The sequence below is a fragment of the Chiloscyllium plagiosum genome, unplaced genomic scaffold (assembly GCF_037043375.1).
Source record: "Chiloscyllium plagiosum isolate Xiang-an unplaced genomic scaffold, Cpla_swu_hap1 HiC_scaffold_9, whole genome shotgun sequence".
NCBI classification, from domain to species: Eukaryota; Metazoa; Chordata; class Chondrichthyes; order Orectolobiformes; family Hemiscylliidae; genus Chiloscyllium; species Chiloscyllium plagiosum.
Genome location: NW_028270147.1, coordinates 27,578,260 through 27,598,569, shown reverse-complemented (window position 1 = coordinate 27,598,569; position 20,310 = coordinate 27,578,260). Strand labels below are relative to the sequence as shown.

The following is a 20,310-nucleotide window of genomic DNA, read 5'->3' as shown; positions in this document are numbered from 1 at the left end:
TTTCTACCATTAATGATGGTATAAGAAACTTTGAACTATTAGATTAATTCATCCTTTGTTCTCTCAAATTAAAGTATATGAGCTGATTGCACAGATTTAAGCCATGGTTCAGTGCAGATAAGAGGCAATTTCCTCTACTATGGTGTTGCTTTCGATCATTGTTGATCATAAAACCATTAGAAACAGATTGGACCTTATGGACCCATTAGACTTCTCCAAATATGATCATGGTTGATCTCCTTTCAAAACTCCAGTTTCATGCTCCTGCCCCATTACATTTGATTTCCCAGAGATCAAAGTGCTATCTATACCAACCTTGAAGGTACTCAAGGAAAGTGTGACCACAACCCTTTGACACTGATAATTCTAGATATTCACACTGTGTGAAGAAATTTCTTCTTATCAAGTCTAAATTATCATATATTTCTCCTGCCTCTGTGACCCCATATTCTAGATTTCTTAGTCAGGCGCACAACATCTCAGTGTCAATCTTGTCAAATCCCTTCAGAATATTGTATGTGTTAATCAAATCACCTTTTTAATATGCTAAAAACGTCCAAGTTTACTCAACCTCCTTTCACAAGGTAATGTTACATTTCAGGGACCAATCATGTGAACATCTTTCTAACGCTTCCAATACACATATGGCTTTCCTTACTCATTGAGCCCAGAACTGTGTAAAGCATTGCACATGTGAACCACCAAAACCCTATGCAACTGCAGCAAGAATTCATTGTTCTTGTAACCACTGGGTTAACATGGCCATATCTCTATTTCTGCCTCACAACTGACATGCCTACTTACATTTTTAACATCAGAAAATGTGGACATATTATTCAAGTGTCTTTGTCTAAGTCATGAAAACAAAAGTGGAATTTGCCTGGGTAGTACCATGACAACACTTTACAAGTAATAATTCCTTCAGTGACACCTTGGAAACCTATGAGCTAATACATCTTTGTGTTTCCTAATGTCCCTCAGGTGAGAAAATACAAAAGGGAAGCATGATGAATTGGAGTTACCTGAGGTTGACGGTACCCATGGGATCAGATTCCAGAAAAAAAGTTAATTTTTGCTTCACTTCTCAAGAAGTTAAGAGAAAAGAATTGAGAAGGCTAAAAAGTCCACCTTCATCTTCTAATGCTTCCAGTAAACTTCCCAACATTGATGTTGGTGTAAGACAAAATCTTGACTTATTAGATCTAATTTGCCCTTTGTTCCACAATATTAAAATACATTTTTTGATTGTATTATCTTAATTATATACATTCCAACTCATGGTTCAATAAGAGGGAAGAGGTAAAAAATAAGAAATAGGAGCAAGAATTGACCCAATAGTCTCCTGAGCCTGACTGATCTTATTCTAAATCTTCACATTTCCATTGATTCCCCAGAGATCAAACAATCCATACCAGTTTTAAATATACTCAAGATCATTCATAGATCCTGGAGTAGATTGTTCTAAAGATTCACAACTCTTTTAGTGAAGAAATTTCTACTCAGTTTGAGTCTGAGATTTATGTTCTCGATTCTCCAGCCACAGAAACAACCTCAACGTCTACCCTTTCAAATCCCATCAGATGCTTGCATGTTTCAATGAGATTACACCTTATTTTTTCCAAACACCAGAGAGTTTCAGCTTTCCACATCCTTGCAAAGTAGGACAACCTTCTCATCCCAGGAACCAAGATATTGAAATTTTGCAGTACAAACAATATTGTTATACATGGAGTCCAAAAGTGATCAAAATATTTCAGGCCGGGTCTCACCAATATCCTACTCAATTGAGCTTGTACTTCAGTCTTCTTGCAAGAAAGGATAACGTGCCATTTGCCTTCTGAATTGTTTGTTTGCCTACATGCTTAATTTTTGTGTTCCTCATCTAAGTGCAGCCACATCTCTCTGAACATACCATCTAAAAGTTTCTCAACTTTTAAAAGGTGTCTGCTTTTCTACTTTTGCTACCAGAATGAATAATTTAATATCCTTTCACATGACATTGTACCAGTCATCTTACTCACTCACCTAGCAGCTTTCTGCCCAGCATTCTTTTGTCAGCATTGCTCTCAGGCTATTCAGTTGAAACTTTATTGCTGGAACAGCACAGCAGGTCAGGCAGCATCCAGGGAACAGGAGATTCGACGTTTCCCTGGATGCTGCCTGACCTGCTGTGCTGTTCCAGCAATAAAGTTTCAACTTTGATCTCCAGCATCTGCAGACCTCACTTTCTCCTCTCAGGCTATTCATCCAAGTAATTAAAAAGCCTGTTACATTTGTCTGGAATTGGCAGTGATTGCTTGTGAATTCTTTTTCAGATATCTTGGCAAGGTGAAAAGCATTACATCAATGTCAAAGTGAAACAGGATTGTTATTGGAAATCTGAAATACGTGAGCAGGTTAGATGTAGGGAATTTTGAAACAAATAATTCATCTTCTAACTTGCAAAGCCAGTCTATCACCTCCTAAGGCACAATCAGGAGTGTGACAAAATATGTTCAATTTCAATGTCATACAAGAAACTTGACATTAACCAAAACAAAACAGCCTGCTTGATTGGCACTATATCCACCAACTTTAACCACAGACACATATGATGTGGAGGTGCCAGTGTTGGCCTGGGGTGGACAACATCAAAAATCATATGACACCCAGTTATAGTCCAACAGGTTTATATGAAACAACAAACTTTTGGAGCCTCAGAGACATAGTGGCAGCAATGCATATTACATGCAGGATATACCACAGCAACTCACCATTGCTCCTTCACTAACACCTTTAGATTAGATTAGATTAGATTAGATTACTTAGAGTGTGGAAACAGGCCCTTCGGCCCAACAAGTCCACACCGACCCGCCGAAGCGTAACCCACCCAGACCCATTCCCCTACATTTACCCCTTCATCTAACACTACGGGCAATTTAGCATGGCCAATTTGCCTAACTTGCACATTTTTTTTTTGGATTGTGGGAGGAAACCGGAGCACCCGGAGGAAACCCACGCAGACACGGGGAGAACGTGCAAACTCCACACAGTCAGTCGCCTGAGGCGGGAATTGAACCCGGGTCTCTGGCGCTGTGAGGCAACAGTGCTAACCACTGTGCCACCGTGCCGCCCACAAGCCACCGTGCCGCCCACAAACCCACAAGCTTTCCCATCTACATTGAAAAGAACAGCAGCAGCATAGCAACACCACCACCTGCAAATTCCCCTCTGGGCCACACACCATCTTGCTTGAAACTATGTCCTTCACTATTGCTTGCTCAAAATCCTGTAACTCCCTCTTAACAGCACTGTAGATATACCTCCAGCATATAGATTATAGCATTTCAAGAAGGAAGTTCACTATCACTTTCTCGAGGATAATTAGGGATGGAGAACAATCATTGGTCCTTCCTGGGAAGCCCACAATTCATCAAATATTTTTTACAAGGTAGCCTTACTGACTCCTAAAAATGCATGAGAGAGGGTACAGAGGAGATTCACAGAATGTTGTCTGAGAGGGAAAATTTCAGTTAAGAGGAGACACTGGCTAGGTTGGATTTGTTTTCCTTGGAGCAGATGGGAATCTGATTAAGGTGTACAATATTATGAGAGACACAGATGGGTTAGATCATAACAATCTTTTCCCATGGCAAATGTATAGGTATATGGAGGATAGTGGGTTAGTATAGGTTAGGTGGGCTTGGATCGGCGCAACATCGAGGGCCAAAGGGCCTGTACTGCGCTGTATTCTTCTATGTTCTATGTTCTATGTAACAGAGACCAGACAGCATAGGTTTCAGATGAGGAGTAAGTCATTGAGAGGATATCTGAGGAAAAATGTTTTCACCCAGAGGATGGTATAAATATGGTATACGCTGCCTGAGCAGGTGGATGCAAGAACTCTCACTTCATTTAAGAAGCATCTGAATGAATATCTAACATGCCAGGAATTTTAGTCTGTAATCAAATACAAGTAAATGGGATTAATGTAGTTTGGCATTTGTTGGTTGCCATAGATATGATAGACCAAAGAACATTCCTGATGAAAGGCTTATGACTGAAACTTTGACTCTCCTGCTCCTCAGATGCTGCCTGACCTGCTGTGCTATTCCAGTGCCCCACTTTTTGACTCTGATCTCCAGCATCTGCAGTCCTCACTATCTCCAAAGAACCATTGCCAACCCGTATGACTCAATAACTTTACTGAGCATAGTAGTGCACTCCCATGCTGATTGTTATTCTGCATTACCAGATTTCTGAGACTTTTCCAATCTTAAAAATGCAAAACATTTATAAGTAGAAAATGATTAGTGAGCACAATACCTTTTTCTGGCATTTGATGTACCAAGCTGAAAAAAACAAGAAATGTAAAGGGCATGGTCAGTTACCATCATGTAACCTGTTTACCTAACAATGAGATTTATTAATCATCAATATGAAAAATCAATGTTGAACTGTTCCTTACCTTTTGCTTTGCAACAGCAGCATATACAAAACAGGACATAATTCAGACATTGCCATCCAACAAATCCTCCCAAGACCTTCACCATCCAAGAATTTTCTGGTCCTTTGATCAATTTGAACCCTAGAAACAGAGTTGCCACTGGAAGAGAGACAGTGATAGATCTGAGTAGGTTTAAAGGAAGCAGATTTTTCTCAGCCTAAAACATGTTACATTTTCATTTGCAAATTGTGAAAGAAAGGAAAAATTACATTCTAAAACAAATGTCAGGAATGTGGTTTCATTGGCTTCTGTAAACTATAACAGGTACTTATCCAAGTCTTCTCCTAATGTTCCTTTGATTTTATTGCTGTTACTTGGAAGAGTTTTATTTCTTTCTTACACGGAAATCCCAAAACTAATGAAATTACATTCTAAAGAATAGAATATGCAAATATTTTTTATATCCCCATACAGAACGTCTTGTAATAAAGGCATTTCTCATTTATTTAAAATAAATATTCATACACTTAGATTCCTTAGCCTCAATGTTATGCATTATGAATGAATATCAACAAATTGTGTAAGGACTACCAGAATAATATAGCAAATGAAAAAAAACATTAAAAATATTTTATTGCATACAATCACATACCTGCAAGGATTTTAATGACTAAAGCCATGTAGCTGTGAATAATGTTAAAAATGCATCGTCTGTAAAAATACAAATAGATGGTTAATCATGCTTTCATCATTTGATAGATGTCTTCATAAAAATGGTTATTTATTTTAAAATGAAAAGAAAATCATAACAAACAAGTTAGTATACTGCAATCATTATTTAAGTGACTCTCCTCATGAATAACACCTTCAGATTCTTACACTGAACTATTTTTAGCTCCTTATAGACATACAGAACTGCGGCAGAATTGTAGATTCACAGAGCCATAGAGATGGACAGCATAGAAACAGACCCTTCGTTCCAGCTCATCCATGCCGACCAGATTTCCTAACCTAATCTAGTCCCATTTGCCAGCACTTAGCCCAAATCCCTCCAAACCCTTCCTATTCATATACCCATCAAGATGCCTTTTAAATGTTGTAATAGGAGCAGCCTCCACCACTTCCTCTGGCAGCTCATTCCATACATGCACCACCCTCTGCATGAAAATGTTGCCCCTTAGGTCTCTTTTATATCTTTCCCCTCTCACCCTAAACCTATGCCTTCTAGTTCTGGACTCCCCTACCGCAGGGAAAAGACTGTCTATTTATTCTATCCATGCCCCTCATGATTTTATAAACCTCTATAAGGTCACCCCTCAGCCTCCGACATTCCAGGGAAAACAGCCCCAGCTTATTCAGCCTCTCCCCATAGCTCAAATTCTCCAGCCCTGGCAACATTAGATTAGATTAGATTAGATTAGATTAGATTACTTACAGTGTGGAAACTTACATCTTGTAAGTCTTTGCTGAACCCTTTCTGATAGGAAGACGACCAGAACAGCACACAATATTCCAGAAGTGGCCTAACCAATATGGTGGCACAGTGGCTAGCACTGCTGCCTCACAGCGCCAGAGACCCGGGTTCAATTCCCGCCTCAGGCAACTGTCTGTGTGGAGTTTGCACATTCTCCCCCTGTCTGCGTGGGTTTCCTCCAGGTGCTCCGGTTTCCTTCCACAGTCCAAAAATGTGCAGGTTAGGTGAATTGGCCACGCTAAATTGCCTGTAGTGTTAGGTGAAGGGGTAAATGTGGGGCAATGGGTCTGGGTGGGTTGCTCTTCAGAGGGTCGATGTGGACTTGGGCCAAAGGACCTGTTTCCACACTGTAAGTAATCTAATCTAATGCAACATGACCTCTCAACTCCTACACTCAATGCTCTGACCAATAAAGGAAAGTACACCAAACACCTTCTTTTCTACCCTATCTACCTGCGACTCTACTTCCAAGGAACTATAAGCTTGCACTCCAAGGTCTCTTTGTTCAGCAACACTCCCTAGGGCCTTATCATTAAGCGTACAAGTTCTGCTCTGATTTGTTTTTCCAAAATGCAGCACCTCGCATTTATCTAAATTAAACTCCTTCTGCCACCCCTCAGCCCATTGAACCCTCTGATCAAGATCCCATTGAACTCTGAGGTAATCTTCTTCGTCCACTACCTCCAGTTTTGGTGTCATCTGCAAACTTACTAACTATACCTCCTATGTTCACATCACATCCAAATCATTTATATAAATGACGAAAAGCAGAGGATCCAGCATTGATCCTTGTGGCACACCACTGGTCACAGGCTCCAGTCTGAAAAGCAACACTCCACCACCATCGTCTGTCTTCTACCTTTGAGCCAGTTCTGTATCCAAATGGTTACTTTGCATGTACCAGTTGATTAAAATGCCAACTTGTTAAGCTGACTTTCAGTTAGGACCTGAACAAGGTTGATGTCCACCCAAGCTGAGCACTTTGATTCCTACTGAACAGCTGAAGGGGACAGGGCTGATTGCAAGATGTTTCCAAACTGGGGATTCTCTTGGCCTTCGATTGAGTACTACTTAGCGACCATGAGGCTGGTGTGCAGATTACTGGACCAGGACGAGCTGCCAACTAAGCTGAGATTCCGATTTGTTGCCTGTTGACCTGCCATCAATTCCCTTCCAGTGAGAACTCAGTGTGCTGTGAAAATGGCCTTGCTGGTTAACAAGGTAACTTTATGACATTTGTAATTTAACTTCAATTATTTTTGGACCTGCTGCTGAGCTCATAAACAAATGACTGTCACATAGGAATTCTGCCTTAACACTTATTTGTGTTCTCGAGACTCAAAGATCAGAATAAAAGTAGATTTTTTATTGCATTCTATTTGCTTTAGTCTTTGAAAATAAAACTTAAAAAAACATTCAAAAATCCTGTTTTAAATTAGCAATAAAAATGGATTTTAACAGTCATCATGCAAAGGCTCTCATACATTAGTAGTCTGCCCAACTCATCTCAGTCAGTTAATGATGTACATCAAACAAGAATGAAAAAGCTACAATAACAACAGCAATTAAACCAGGAAAGCTTCAATTAGCATATTGTTCAGAAGGTTTAATACAACCTCTTTCATATGACAAAAGGTTCCTCAGAAATATAGTAAGATGAAAAAGAACTGTCAACAGTTTACTTTCCTGCAGCAGGATGACACCAAAATTGGCGGTATATAGTAGACAGTGAAATAGATTAGATTACTTAGAGTGTGGAAACAGGCCCTTCGGCCCAACAAGTCCACACGAACCCTCCAAAGAGCAACCCACCCAGATCCATTCCCCTACATTTACCCCTTCACCTAACACTATGGGCAATTTAGCATGGCCAATTCACCTAACCTGCACATTTTTGGACTGTGGGAAGAAACCAGAGTACCCAGGGGAAACCCACGCAGACACAGGAGAATGTGCAAACTCCACACAGACAGTTGCCTGAGGTGGGAATTGAACTCAGGTCTCTGGTGCGGTGAGGGAGCAGTGCTAACCACTGTGCCACTGTGCTGCCCACAAATAAATTATCTAAGATTACAAAGAGATCTTGAGCAATTGGGGAAGTGAGCTGAGGAGTGGCAGATAGGGTTTAAGTTGGATAAATGCGAGGTATTGCATTTTGGCAAAAAAAGTAAGGGCAGGACTTATAAGTAGGGCCTTAGATAGTGTAGTAGATGAGACAGACCTAGGGGTTCAGGTACATAATTCTTTGAAGTTTGCATCACATGTAGTGGTGGTTAAGGAGGCAGTTAGCATGCTTGCCTTCATTGCTCAGACTGCTGAATATAGGGGTTGAGATGTCATGTTGAGGTTGTACAGAACATTCATGAGGCCTCTTCTAGAGTACTCTTTACAATTCTGGTCGCCTGTTACAGGAAGTATATTATTAAGGTGGAAGGGTCAGCAAAGATTTAGCAGGATGTTGCTGAGAATGGAGGGTTTGAGTTATAAGGAGAGGCTGGATAGGCTGGGCCTTTTTTTTTACTGGAGCATAGGAGGCTGAGGGATGACCTTATAGAGGTTTGTGAAATCACAAGGGGCATAGATAAGGTGACTGCAGGTGTCATTTCCTTAGGATGTAGGATTTGAAGCCAAGGAGGTGAGGGGAGAGAGGTATAAAAAAAAAAGACACGAGGGGCAATTTCATTTCACAGAGTGTTTCATATGTGGAATGACTTTCTAGAGGAAGTGGTGGATGTGGGTACATTTATGTTTAAAAGACATTTGAATAAGCACATGAACAAGAAATGTTTGAAGGGATATGGGCCAAGCACAGGCAGGTGGGACAGTTTAGTTTGTAATTATGGTCGGCATGGATTGGTTGGACTGAGAGGTCTGTTTCCGTGCTGTATGACTCTATGACGCAATAACATTGTTACAAACAATACTAAATAGCTGACTCATTCATAAAGTCGAATTTCATTTTCTAACATAGAGGAATACATTTCCCCAATCGTTACAGCTTGGTCAGTCTTTCTCATGTTATCAGAATCCATTTATCTGCCTTTGTTTAAATAGTTAACTGATATCCAGAACAAACCCATAATTCAAAATACATCAGACTATTATGAGGTGTTTTCAAACTGACCTCTTGTGATCTGGTGAAGGTCGGCAAAAGGCTACAGTGGGTTGAATCAGTGAGAGACCCATTACAATACAGCCCAATATAGGATGGGATCCAGCACTCTGCCAGAGAAACACAGAAACATAAGGACACGAAAAAAACTAGCAAAAGCTGGTACATATTAACTGAGGTGAAGAATTAAGGTATTTCCTGTAACAATAGAATAGGGAATAAATTTTATTAATAAAATGTTCTCCAGTTCTACGTTGTTTCATTAATAATTGAGGTATTAGTCAACAAAGTAACAGAGTTTAGACAATTCAGCAAACACCATTGATCCCATTGGAAGTGAACTGCTATAAAGGTAGTGAGTGGAATTTATCCCCACTTATACAAATGCATCCATGGGTTTGGGTCATCAGGTTGCATGAGGTCTGTAGCACATTGGTCGGTCTTCTCATTCCATCTCCACCATCAGTTAATGACCACTAAGGACCTAATTCTGCCTTCTAAACCCAACTGCAGACAAGTGGGTCTAATGCCTCCAGCATGAACAGGAGCTAAAACTGAGATCCCAGCTTGTCACCTCCCAGGGGAATGCAATTAAAGGCACTTTGGGCCTGATCATAGGATATGGCATCAGTAAAGAAGGGAAGGGGATGTGGGGAAACCTGTTGAAAGCTAAACTTCTGGCATTATGACTGGCCATACACCCCATACTCTCTCTCTGCAAACTCTCACTCATGAAACTATCCCCAGAACAGTACATACCCTGGTCACTTTGCGATCATGGGACTCCAGGGCTTGACATTTCTGCAGCAGCCACAGCCTCCTCAGTTAAGCCACTGAGTCCCAGATTGGTCAGCAGCCTTTAATAGGTAAGACTTCTGCTGCTGGCCTCTTGATTTCAGAAAGGCCTGTCAGTGACCTGGCCAATGACCTGACTGGTTTGTAATTTAGCAAGAGGCACACAAGTCTCTTGTGAAATCTCCACCCAGCAGCTAGGGTTCACAATACCAAAGATCACTTCCAGTGAATCCAGTTTCCCAAAAGCTGGAGTTAACTTGAAAAGTGATCGCTTTTTGGAGAAGAATAGTGCCACAAGTGGTGGGAAGGCTGAAGTGCAATAGAGTCATAGTGTCATAGAGATGTACAGCATAGAAACAGACCCTTCGGTCCAACCTGTCCATGCTGACCAGATATCCCAACCCAATCTAGTCCCACCTGCCAGCACCTGGCCCATATCCCTCCAAACCCTTCCTAATCATATACTCATCCAAATGCCTCTTAAATGTTGCAATTGTACCAGTCTCCACCACGTCCTCTGGCAGCTCATTACATACACATACCACCCCTGTGTGAAAAAGTTGCCCCTTAGGTCTCTTTTATATCTTTCACCTCTCACCCTAAACCTATGCCCTCTAGTTCTGAACTCCCCTACCCCAGGGAAAAGACTGTCTATTTACCCTATCCATGCCCCTCAATTTTGTAAACCTGTATGAGGTCACCCCTCAGCCTCCAACGCTCCAGGGAAAACAGCCCCAGCCTATTCAGCCTCTCCCTATAGCTCAAATCCTACAACCCTGGCAACATCCTTGTAAATCTTTTCTGAACCCTTTCAAGTTTCACAACATCTTTCCGATAGGAAGGAGACCAGAATTGCACACACTATTCCAACAGTGGCCTAACCAATGTCCTGTACAGCTACAACATGACCTCCCAACTCCTGTACTCAATACTCTGACCAATAAAAGAAAGCATTCCAAATGCTTTCTCCACTATCCTATCTACCTGCGACTCCACTTTCAAGAAGCTATGAACCTGCTATGAACCTGCAATGAACTTTGCCATTTGTTAATTAAAAACAGCATTCACAAGATTAAAGATTACCAATTGCAGAGTATTGCAATGAATAATAAACTGTTGTGACACGGGAACTGTAAATGTTGCAAGAAATTTTGAATGATGAGATAATATATTAGAAGTATAACTGAACTGGAGAGTAGCTGTTGCATGACATATTAGTTTTTTTGTACTGATAGCCAATGAAAAATAGCAATAACATTAACATTTTTAAAATGGTTTGATAGTCACTTATGCTTCATTTGCTTTAAAACATGAAATAAAGATAGCAACTTACAGAACTCCACCCTTTCACCTGCACAAAAGCCAGCACAAAGCCAATGATTGTTAGAACAACAGTTAGTATCATCAGAGTCCAATGAAGCTGGAAAAGAAAAGGCATCATTGAACATATTTTAATGAAAATACATGCACATTACAATAAATAAGAGCAATGATTAATAAACGCTTCCTCTCCAAAAAATAACTATTATTCCCAAAAGCCATGATTATAGCACAAATCAATGTCATAAAGGTAAATAATTAAATCCATTGTATCCAAACTGTTAAACTCAAATGCCAAGATTATTGTAGCAATAGAGTCTTTTACAAAACATAACAGAGTAAACTAAGACAGACATAAAGCTAGAAAATCTCAGCAGGTCTGGCAGCATCTGTGGAAAGAAATCAGAGTTAACGTTTATGGTCCAGTGACCCTTCCTCAGACTGTTTTGAAGAAGGGTTATTGGACCCAAAATATTAACTCTGATTTCTCTCCACAGATGCTGCCACACTTGCTGAGATTTTCCAGCAATTTCTGTTTTTGCTTCATATTTCCATCATCTGCAGTTCTTTCTGTTCTTTTTTAAGCTACAAAGCTACTTCATTACTTGCCCAGGTTCCATCAAAGGATACATATTTCTGAGAAATGAGAATGAACTGAAACTTAATCAGGGCAAAAAAATGCCATTTTCTTTCATTATTATGAACAAAATGGTCAACATTCTGTATCTTACCTGAAACCAAAGATTCTTGCCCCAAATCTTCTTTTGGCCACCAAGGCTCTTAAAGAATTTGGCAATTATCATGCCAATGCTTCCAACTGTCATCCAGGCTATTAACATCAGTGCAGCTGTAAAACAGAAGAAATGTGGTGAGTCTTTATATATTTTTGATAAGGCCAATTGTTATCGAGACCTCTGCAACATTATCTTCCTCTGTTCCTCTAGACTTAAGAATGGAATTTAATGGCATTGAATAAATCTAGTAGGCATTACTTGTCCATTTAAGGACTTCAATTGTCATCCACACATCTTCCCAACACAGATGTAATCAGGGTACCAAACTCTCCTCTGCAGAAACCATGAAATTCTATCACAAATCTTCAATATCGCCTTGCCAGCCTTCCATCATCAATAAAGTTCAACCTGTTCGAAAGCTAACTGCCTGTAAATTGACTCACTTGCCTTCAAGTCATATCCATATTGACCTATATTGATTCTGCATTCTTCAGTGCATTAAACTTGAAGTTCATTTATTTGTCTTCAATTATTCCACAGTCTAACTCATGTTTATCTTTCCAATCTTTTCTACTATTCCTCCTGCACTGTTCCCTTACTCTCACCTTTTGAACATGCCTCTCTTCTTTCGCCATGTAAATGGTTAAAATAAAATCCTTCAGGCATGCTGATGCCACTTTTGAAACCTTCAATTTGTCTGATCAATCTTCTCAAAACACATCATTTTGATGACCTCTCATTCTTTAAGGTGAGAGGAGAAAGATTTAAAAAGGATATGTGGGGCAATTATTTTCAAATAGGGAGGGTGTGTGTGTGTGTGTGTGGAAATAATTGATGTGGGTACAGTTAGAACATTTAAACAGAATTTAGAAAAGTACTTTAATAATGTTTGGAGGGATATGGGCCAAATGCAGACAGATAGTTTAGTTTAGTTTAGGATTATGCTCAGCATGGACTACTTGGACCGAAGGGTATGGTTCCGTACTGTATGACTCACTATGTGTTCATTTTAATCTTAATTCTCTGAAACATGTCAGAATGATTAATAGCACAATTATAATGTCACTATACTATTAATCCAGAGTACCAGGCTAACACTCTGGGGTCAGACTCAAATCACACCCCAGCAGCTGGTGGAATTTAAATTAATAAATCTGGAACATAAAGTTGGTATCAAAGATGGCAACCAATGAAATTATTATTGATTATTGCTAAAAAAAATCATGTAGTTTACTAACGGAAGGAAATCTGCCATATTCACCCAGTTTGCCTTACATGTGACTCCAGACCCACAAGAATGTGGTTGACTATAAATTGCCACCTAATCTGGGGGAAATTCAGGATGGGTGACAAATGTTGGTCTCGCCAGTGACCCACAACTCATGAAAGCTTTTAAAATTATTTTATATATGAAAAGACCTTCTGTAAAAATTATGCCTTGACATAGTGAAAAGACTTGTGTGTATCCAGTGCCATCAGAGCTACACTGGAGTATAGCTCCTGTTGAAACTTTATTGCTGGAACAGCACAGCAGGTCAGGCAGCATCCAGGGAACAGGAGATTCGACGTTTCGGGCACAGGCCCTTCTTCAGGAATCATTCCTGAAGAAGGGCCTGTGCCCGAAACGTCGAATCTCCTGTTCCCTGGATGCTGCCTGACCTGCTGTGCTGTTCCAGCAATAAAGTTTCAACTTTGATCTCCAGCATCTGCAGACCTCACTTTCTCCCTATAGCTCCTGTTGGCATGACCCAAGGCAGCAAGTTCTAAAGATAGCAACAGCAAAGCAAAAGGAGATTACCAGTTCTTCTGGTCAAGGATTGAGAATCAGGTTGCTAAGTCCTTCATGTAAAAATGCCTCAAATTATGGAAACAAACCAGAGACAATTTTGGGCCTGACCCTGTACAACAAAATGAGTTTTGTGCACTTCAAAATCTCATTCAAGAGTTCCATTGGAGGCTTCCAAACATAAACCAAAATGTGAGAAACTACTGTCTGCTCAATGCAATGCCAGGTACAATCATTACAATCACTGTTAAATATCCTGTCTGGACAACAGCAAATGGAAAGGATGGGGTTTTATATGTGCCCCTTTCATCTTATTCTCCAATGTTTAAGTAGATGGACAGATCAAAGAAAAAAAAATTTAAAAATTGTTTAAGAACTTTTTGCCCCCTCTTTCTCAAACCACAAAAAAATGAAATTGGTAATTAATCATTAAAGTGAATCTTGGCTAATTGGCAACATAATTTAATGTTGTATGCATACAATGGCATTTTTACACTTCAATAGAGAGGATCAGCACAATACATACTGGTTCAACAATCTAAACACAATCAATTTTTTTTCTAACTCTGCCCTCTGTTTTGACTCTCATTCTCTGGGATCTTAATTGAGACAAATATCTGTCAGGGGTAATTCTGTGATCTTAAGCATGCAGGTGGTTATCACCCATAAAGTTAGCACAAACGAATTAATGAATTGGAGCTATCATGTTTTGGACTTTAGGATATTTTCATTTGAGAAGTTTTTACTACAAATTTTACATGATATACAAATAAATAAACAAAACAGTATCTTACACAAACGAAAGACGGTTTAATAAAATGAAAAACAAATGAATGCACAAAACAGGCATGATTCAGCACGGTATTCCTACTTTGCAACACAAAGTTCTTTCAGGTTGGCCACATTACTCACATTACTCAGAACCTAATCTATTAGTTTACCAAGGATTTGCATTTATGCTGATAACACTTCCAACACCACAACTACTGGCCTTCATATTTGAGCCTCCAATTGACAATAACAACATAGACCTACTTCTGGTAAAGCATGTTAGAAAACTAAAATGCATTCTGTTGAGTCCTGAAGTTCATACATTCATTCCTAATAAAAGCCTTATTTTTATATTCCAATTGGGTAACCACCACAAATAATTTAGTTTCATACTTAATATTCATACTTTATACTCTGTTATGATTCATTTGCTATGCCACAAATCTCACTAGAAGATTTGAAGCCCTGGATCCAGCTTGCAAGATTATAAATCTGGCAAGGTATTATAGCTGGACTGTTAATCCTGAGAGTTAATCCTGGACTGTTAATCGCTCTGATCTCCAGCATCTGCAGACCTCACTTTCTCCTGTTAATCCTGAGACCCAGGTAATGTTCTGGGGACCTGGCTTGAATCCTGCCACAGCAAATGATGGGATTTGAATCCAATAAAAAAATCTGGAATTAAGAGTCTAATGATGACCATGAATCCATTATCAATTGTTGGACAAACCCATGTGGTTCACAAATGTCCTTCAGGAATACCCACTGTAATATGACAAACTCTTAACTGCTCACTGGGATGGACAATACATGTTAGCCTAGTCAGTGATGCCCTCATTACATGAATGAATAAATGAAAAAATGAAGGTTAAATGTGTTTGGCAATGTATCAATTTAAAGGTCACATTGTATAAGTGGATTGTGGAAATAATACATAGCAAAATCTTCCAAATTCCATTTTCCATCAACACAGAGTTTCCAGGTATTAAAAAGACAAACTTAGAATCTTTACAACTGAGGTCATAGCCTATCTGATGGCTCTTGAGCCTTCACCTTGGCTCCTCAACAATAAAAAAAGCTATCCTGTCACCAAAAGATAAATATTATTGCTGGATACCTCAGCAAACAAGGTAATCCATTTCAGGTCCATACGTCAAATGTATAATACCTACTTGCCTTTAGAAGAACTGTCATACAATCGCTCAATGAGCACAAAGTTACAATTTTGATTTGTGCTGATGTGTAAAGTACAGTAGCGCCTTGACTTATGAATTTAATCTGTTCCGGGACCTGGTTCGCAAATGGAAAAGTTCGCAAATTGAATCAATTTTTCCCGTTGTTCAGATAGCGTAAGAATGCTTGGATGGCTGTTCACAGCGCACGCGCCAAAGACAAACTGAATGAGATCACGTGGGGCCCGAGAGCTTTTGCGTTCAACAAGCGCGTAGCAAAGCAGAACAATGAAACCACATGGTCGCACATGGGCTTTTTGCATTTGTCCCTTCATTCGTACCTTGAATTTTGTACATATGTTGAAGCAAAACTTTACGTACAATCCTGTTCATAAACTGATTTGTTCGTGAACGGGGTCGTTCGTATGTCGAGGCGCTACTGTATATAGTCACATTGAAAAGGATCTGGTGTACAGCACAATATAGTTTATGAGTAGCTTCAATTTACAGTAAAGAAACAATAATAATTAACTCCATATTGATAACTGAATTGACTTGGATGTAGTTGTTATAGTTATTAAACTGCTTTCACATTCCTTACCATGAGTCCTGATGAGAATTGATCTGTTGTTGTTGCCACCAATTAACTGTACAACTGCAACATCCACTTTCTCTGTTGAGATGAATGGGATCTCTGAATGCAGCTCTATTTGCCCTGAAATATATGCAGTATATTGAAAGTTATGCTAGAAATAGACATTGAAAAAAAACTCTCAATGATCCCAGAACGGGACATCATTTACCACAATCAATCTTTGCAAATGCAACCATGGCAGGTAATATTCCTATCATTTCAAAAAGTCAATTTTTTCACCTTGCTTCCTTCTTTTAACAATCCACCTCCTTGTGACCATTTTGATTTGGTTCCATTTCTTTCTGTTCCAATGTAACCAGTCCATTCTTAGGAATAGCTTTAATATACTATCCTTTCAGTCACCTCAAAAGTAATTCAAGTTGCCAACTTTGATCTCCACAACTACATTTATGTTTTCTATTGGCATTGGGAATGTTGATAACACTGAACTCGGCTTCTCTAATACTCGCATCATCAGTGTTGTCAATTAGCTTCTCCATTATCAAGCTGTGGATGAATATAACTTTCTTGAACTGAACATTATCAAGACTGAATTCTTGCAGATTAATTCTTATCAAAAGTTTCTTGACTCATTCCCAGTTACTTGCTTAGCCAGTACATCACTCAGTTTCTCATTTGACTTGACTTTTGAATGACATTCCCTCCATTTCTACCTTCCCCCATGAAGTATTCCTAGTCTTTGCTTTATCATTCACTCCACTGCAGAATATTATCTTTGTCTCCTGACTTAATCCAGCCACCTCTTCACTGGCATCCCATTCTATATAAATTCCAGCTGGATCTAAGCTTTACTGCTCAGATCAAGTTCACCACTATGTTTTTGTCCACCATTACACTGGTATGTTCCTTAACCTTTATTATACCGCTTTACAGATTCCTCCATGTCTGGTAACACCTGACTTCAGGAATGACTTCCAGCTTTTTATCCTACCTTGTTCCTTTGATCTTAATTATCGGTGCATCTTTTCTCTGGAACTTCTTCCTTTTATTGCTCATTTTCTACATTTAAAGGTTTTTCAAAATTTACATTTCCAAGCCTGAAGAGTACCTAACTGATTTACATATCATTGTTAAGTGTGGATTTTAATTGTGTAGAATCTTGGGATGTTAGGGAGACAGCAAAAGAGAGAAAGATACAAAGGGAGACAGAAAGAGAAACAAGAGAGAAAAAAAAGAGGGAAGAGAAAATTTGCATACTGCTGTATTTTTCACAGCATCAGTCCACTTGAAGATATTGTCAAGTGTAGTCATTAGTATAGTATAAGAAATGGAGTAGGCAATCTGCGCATGGGACTGCGTGGGCATCAAAGAGTATTGGAAGTAGGTAGGAAAATGGAGTGGAGGCCAAAACTATATGAGCCATAAACATATAAAATGGGGCAGCAGACTTGAAGGGATCATGTGGCACATTTCTTCTACTAACTCATATGATGGTGTGCATGTAATAATAACTAGATAATCTGTTTTAGTGATGTTTATTGCGTACAATCCATGAATATCTCTCTTGCTCTTCTTCAAAATAGACCCTAGGGTCTCATAGAACATAAAGACAAAAGAAATAAGAGTCAAAGTAGGCTGTTCAGCCTTGAGAGTTTGCTCCATCTTTCGATAAGGTCCAGATGAGCTTTCATATCAGCCCCATCTTTTCACAGTATTCCCATATCCTTCAGTACACAATGTGTGATTAGGTTCAGACTGAAATATACATAATAGTGTCTGAAGTGCTGAGTCCACCCAACTGAAACAATGCAGTTTAACCTCTCATCTGAAAAGTTTGATAGGGTTCCTGTAGAGTATCAGTCTTGTTTTTTGTGTTCAAGCTTCTGGGCGAAACTTGAACTCATTACATTCAGACTCAAAAAGGTGAGACAGTGCAACTGACTGAGGTACATCAGATGTTGCATTTACATTTGCATAGCTACCAATAGCAAAATATTTATGGTTTTCATTTTCATTTGGTATGAACGATAATGTGCAACTTGGTTTATAAAGAGATTTGGTGAAAATGTAATTGACCCATTCATACTGCATTGTTATGCTGTCCTCTTCCCTCCACTCAAGTTGAATAACCTTCAGCAAAAGAATTCACAAAAACATAGACCAGTCATTACCAACAGCAGATTAGAAATATGCATATTAATATTGGGCACTGTAGTGAAGTGAGGTGTTTGCCATTGATATCAAAGAAGTCCGCTCAGGGAAATTGATTGATATCTGTTGAGTGGATTTTGCCTTTCATTATAGTAGACTGAATCGAATGTTAACTCAAAAAGAGATCCAGGTATCTAGCAACAGTGATGACAGCCTGTCACATTAATGTCCTCTCACAGATAGAAAGATGGAAAACAAAATGCTCTGAATTTTTTTTCTTTATTTAAAATTTGACAGTGTGAAGTAAATGAACAGTTATAGAATGAACAAGTTTTAGAATGAACATAGAAACTGAAATCTCAGAAATTTGAAAAAGCAAGAAGTGGATATAAAATGGAAATTCTCCGGGCCAGAGACATTTCTCAGCAGTATTTACGAATTTATTAAGCTGTTCAAAACCCATGGTATTTCAAACAAGATTGTAAAAAATGTTATGATTTGGAGATGCCGGTGCTGGACTGGTGTGTATAAAGTTAAAAATCACACAACACCAGGTTATAGTCCAACAGGTTTAATTGGAAGCACGAGCTTTTGGAGTGATGCTCCTTAATCAGGATGAAGGAGCGGTGCTCCGAAAGCTAGTGCTTCCAATTAAACCTGTTGGACTGTAACCTGGTGTTGTCTGATTTTTAAACTTTGTAAAAAATTTAGGTCTTATCAGTTCAAAGAATTATATTTGATTTGCAGTTTGCTGGGTTTCAATAGCACATCCAATGGAATGCATTGAATCCATCACAACAATATCTGAACTCTCATGTTTAACTGCGTGTGTGCAAACTCCAGAAGCTTCTGTCAGTTTCAGAGGAGTTACTTCACCAAATGCACATAGTTTTGTCTTCATTCCAAATGAGCCGATACACCAGGCACATTTAACATGTGTTTTCCATACATGCACCAAAACAAATGCTCATAGTATGTCAAGTTAAACTGAAAGATTAATAGTTTCTTTCTACTGTTGAGGAAAAAAAATCAAAACTAAATAAATCCAAACAAAACAAAAATAAATAGAGCTGTGGATGATAAGACCACTGAGGAGTGCCTTGAAGTAAATGAAAGAGTTTTGAGTTTTAACTCAATTACTTATCTAATCTTTAAATAGAACACAATGCATTGGATGCTGTATTGAAAACAAAAGACGTGAAACAGAATTGTTTATTTGGACTCTCATTACAGTACTTACCGCTAGCTGAAGGCCCATACGCAAAGAATAAGTAGTACTGATTGTTGGCAGCTCTTTGTACTGTTGATATATTGTTTCTTGTGACAAATGTGCACTGAATGATTCCATTTTCATTAGCAACATTTATATTGTCCACTTCGCCCTGTATATGAATAATCCATTGGCATCTTAATGTTAATGAACAAACATTATGGGCACAATTTTCACCATCATATAGAGGCAAGTGCATGTGAAGTGTCATGCCACCAGTGAGCATACAGTCATAGAGTCATAGAGATGTACAGCATGGATCAGACCCTTCGGCGCAACTCATCCATGCCGACCAGACATCCCAACCCAAACTAGTCCCACCTGCCACCACCCGGCCCATATCCCTCCAAACTCTTGCTAACACCATCCCACTCCAAGCCATTTTTCCCAGTGATGGAATTGGAAATAAGAGGCTACCACAGATCTACAATCAGTGGTAAACAATTAAGGTAAATAAATGGTCTATTAAAGTCAATTGTCAGAGGCCACACAGCACCAGGACCTCCATTGATAGCCTGAAGTGGTGGCCTGGTAGCAGTAGCCTTTTTCAAATTTCAGTTTTAAAAGTAATTGAGACAATGTTACAAGATGGTGGTGCTCTCTCACACCTGCAATGATTTTTCAACATTTCAGTGAAATATCATTCTTCTTGCCCTCAAACTTTGAGAGCCCTTTGGAAGGCAAGCACACACTGTGGGTATGAA

The 20,310-nt window shown here is 39.1% G+C and overlaps 1 protein-coding gene across 3 annotated transcripts in view; it reads right to left on the bottom strand.

The window, feature by feature from the left end:
• Positions 1 to 20,310, bottom strand: part of LOC122554224 (ferric reductase 1) — a 62,231-nt gene that overhangs the window by 15,273 nt on the left and 26,648 nt on the right. For all 3 annotated transcript variants that reach the window (XM_087990502.1, XM_087990504.1, XM_087990503.1), the window contains exons 8-15: positions 19,577 to 19,718; positions 16,192 to 16,305; positions 11,859 to 11,974; positions 11,141 to 11,227; positions 9,025 to 9,122; positions 5,079 to 5,137; positions 4,448 to 4,585; positions 4,306 to 4,331 (exon numbers count right to left, since the gene is read on the bottom strand). In XM_087990502.1, the coding sequence (XP_087846628.1) occupies positions 4,306 to 4,331; positions 4,448 to 4,585; positions 5,079 to 5,137; positions 9,025 to 9,122; positions 11,141 to 11,227; positions 11,859 to 11,974; positions 16,192 to 16,305; positions 19,577 to 19,718 (780 nt within the window). The remainder of the gene's footprint in view (positions 1 to 4,305; positions 4,332 to 4,447; positions 4,586 to 5,078; positions 5,138 to 9,024; positions 9,123 to 11,140; positions 11,228 to 11,858; positions 11,975 to 16,191; positions 16,306 to 19,576; positions 19,719 to 20,310) is intronic.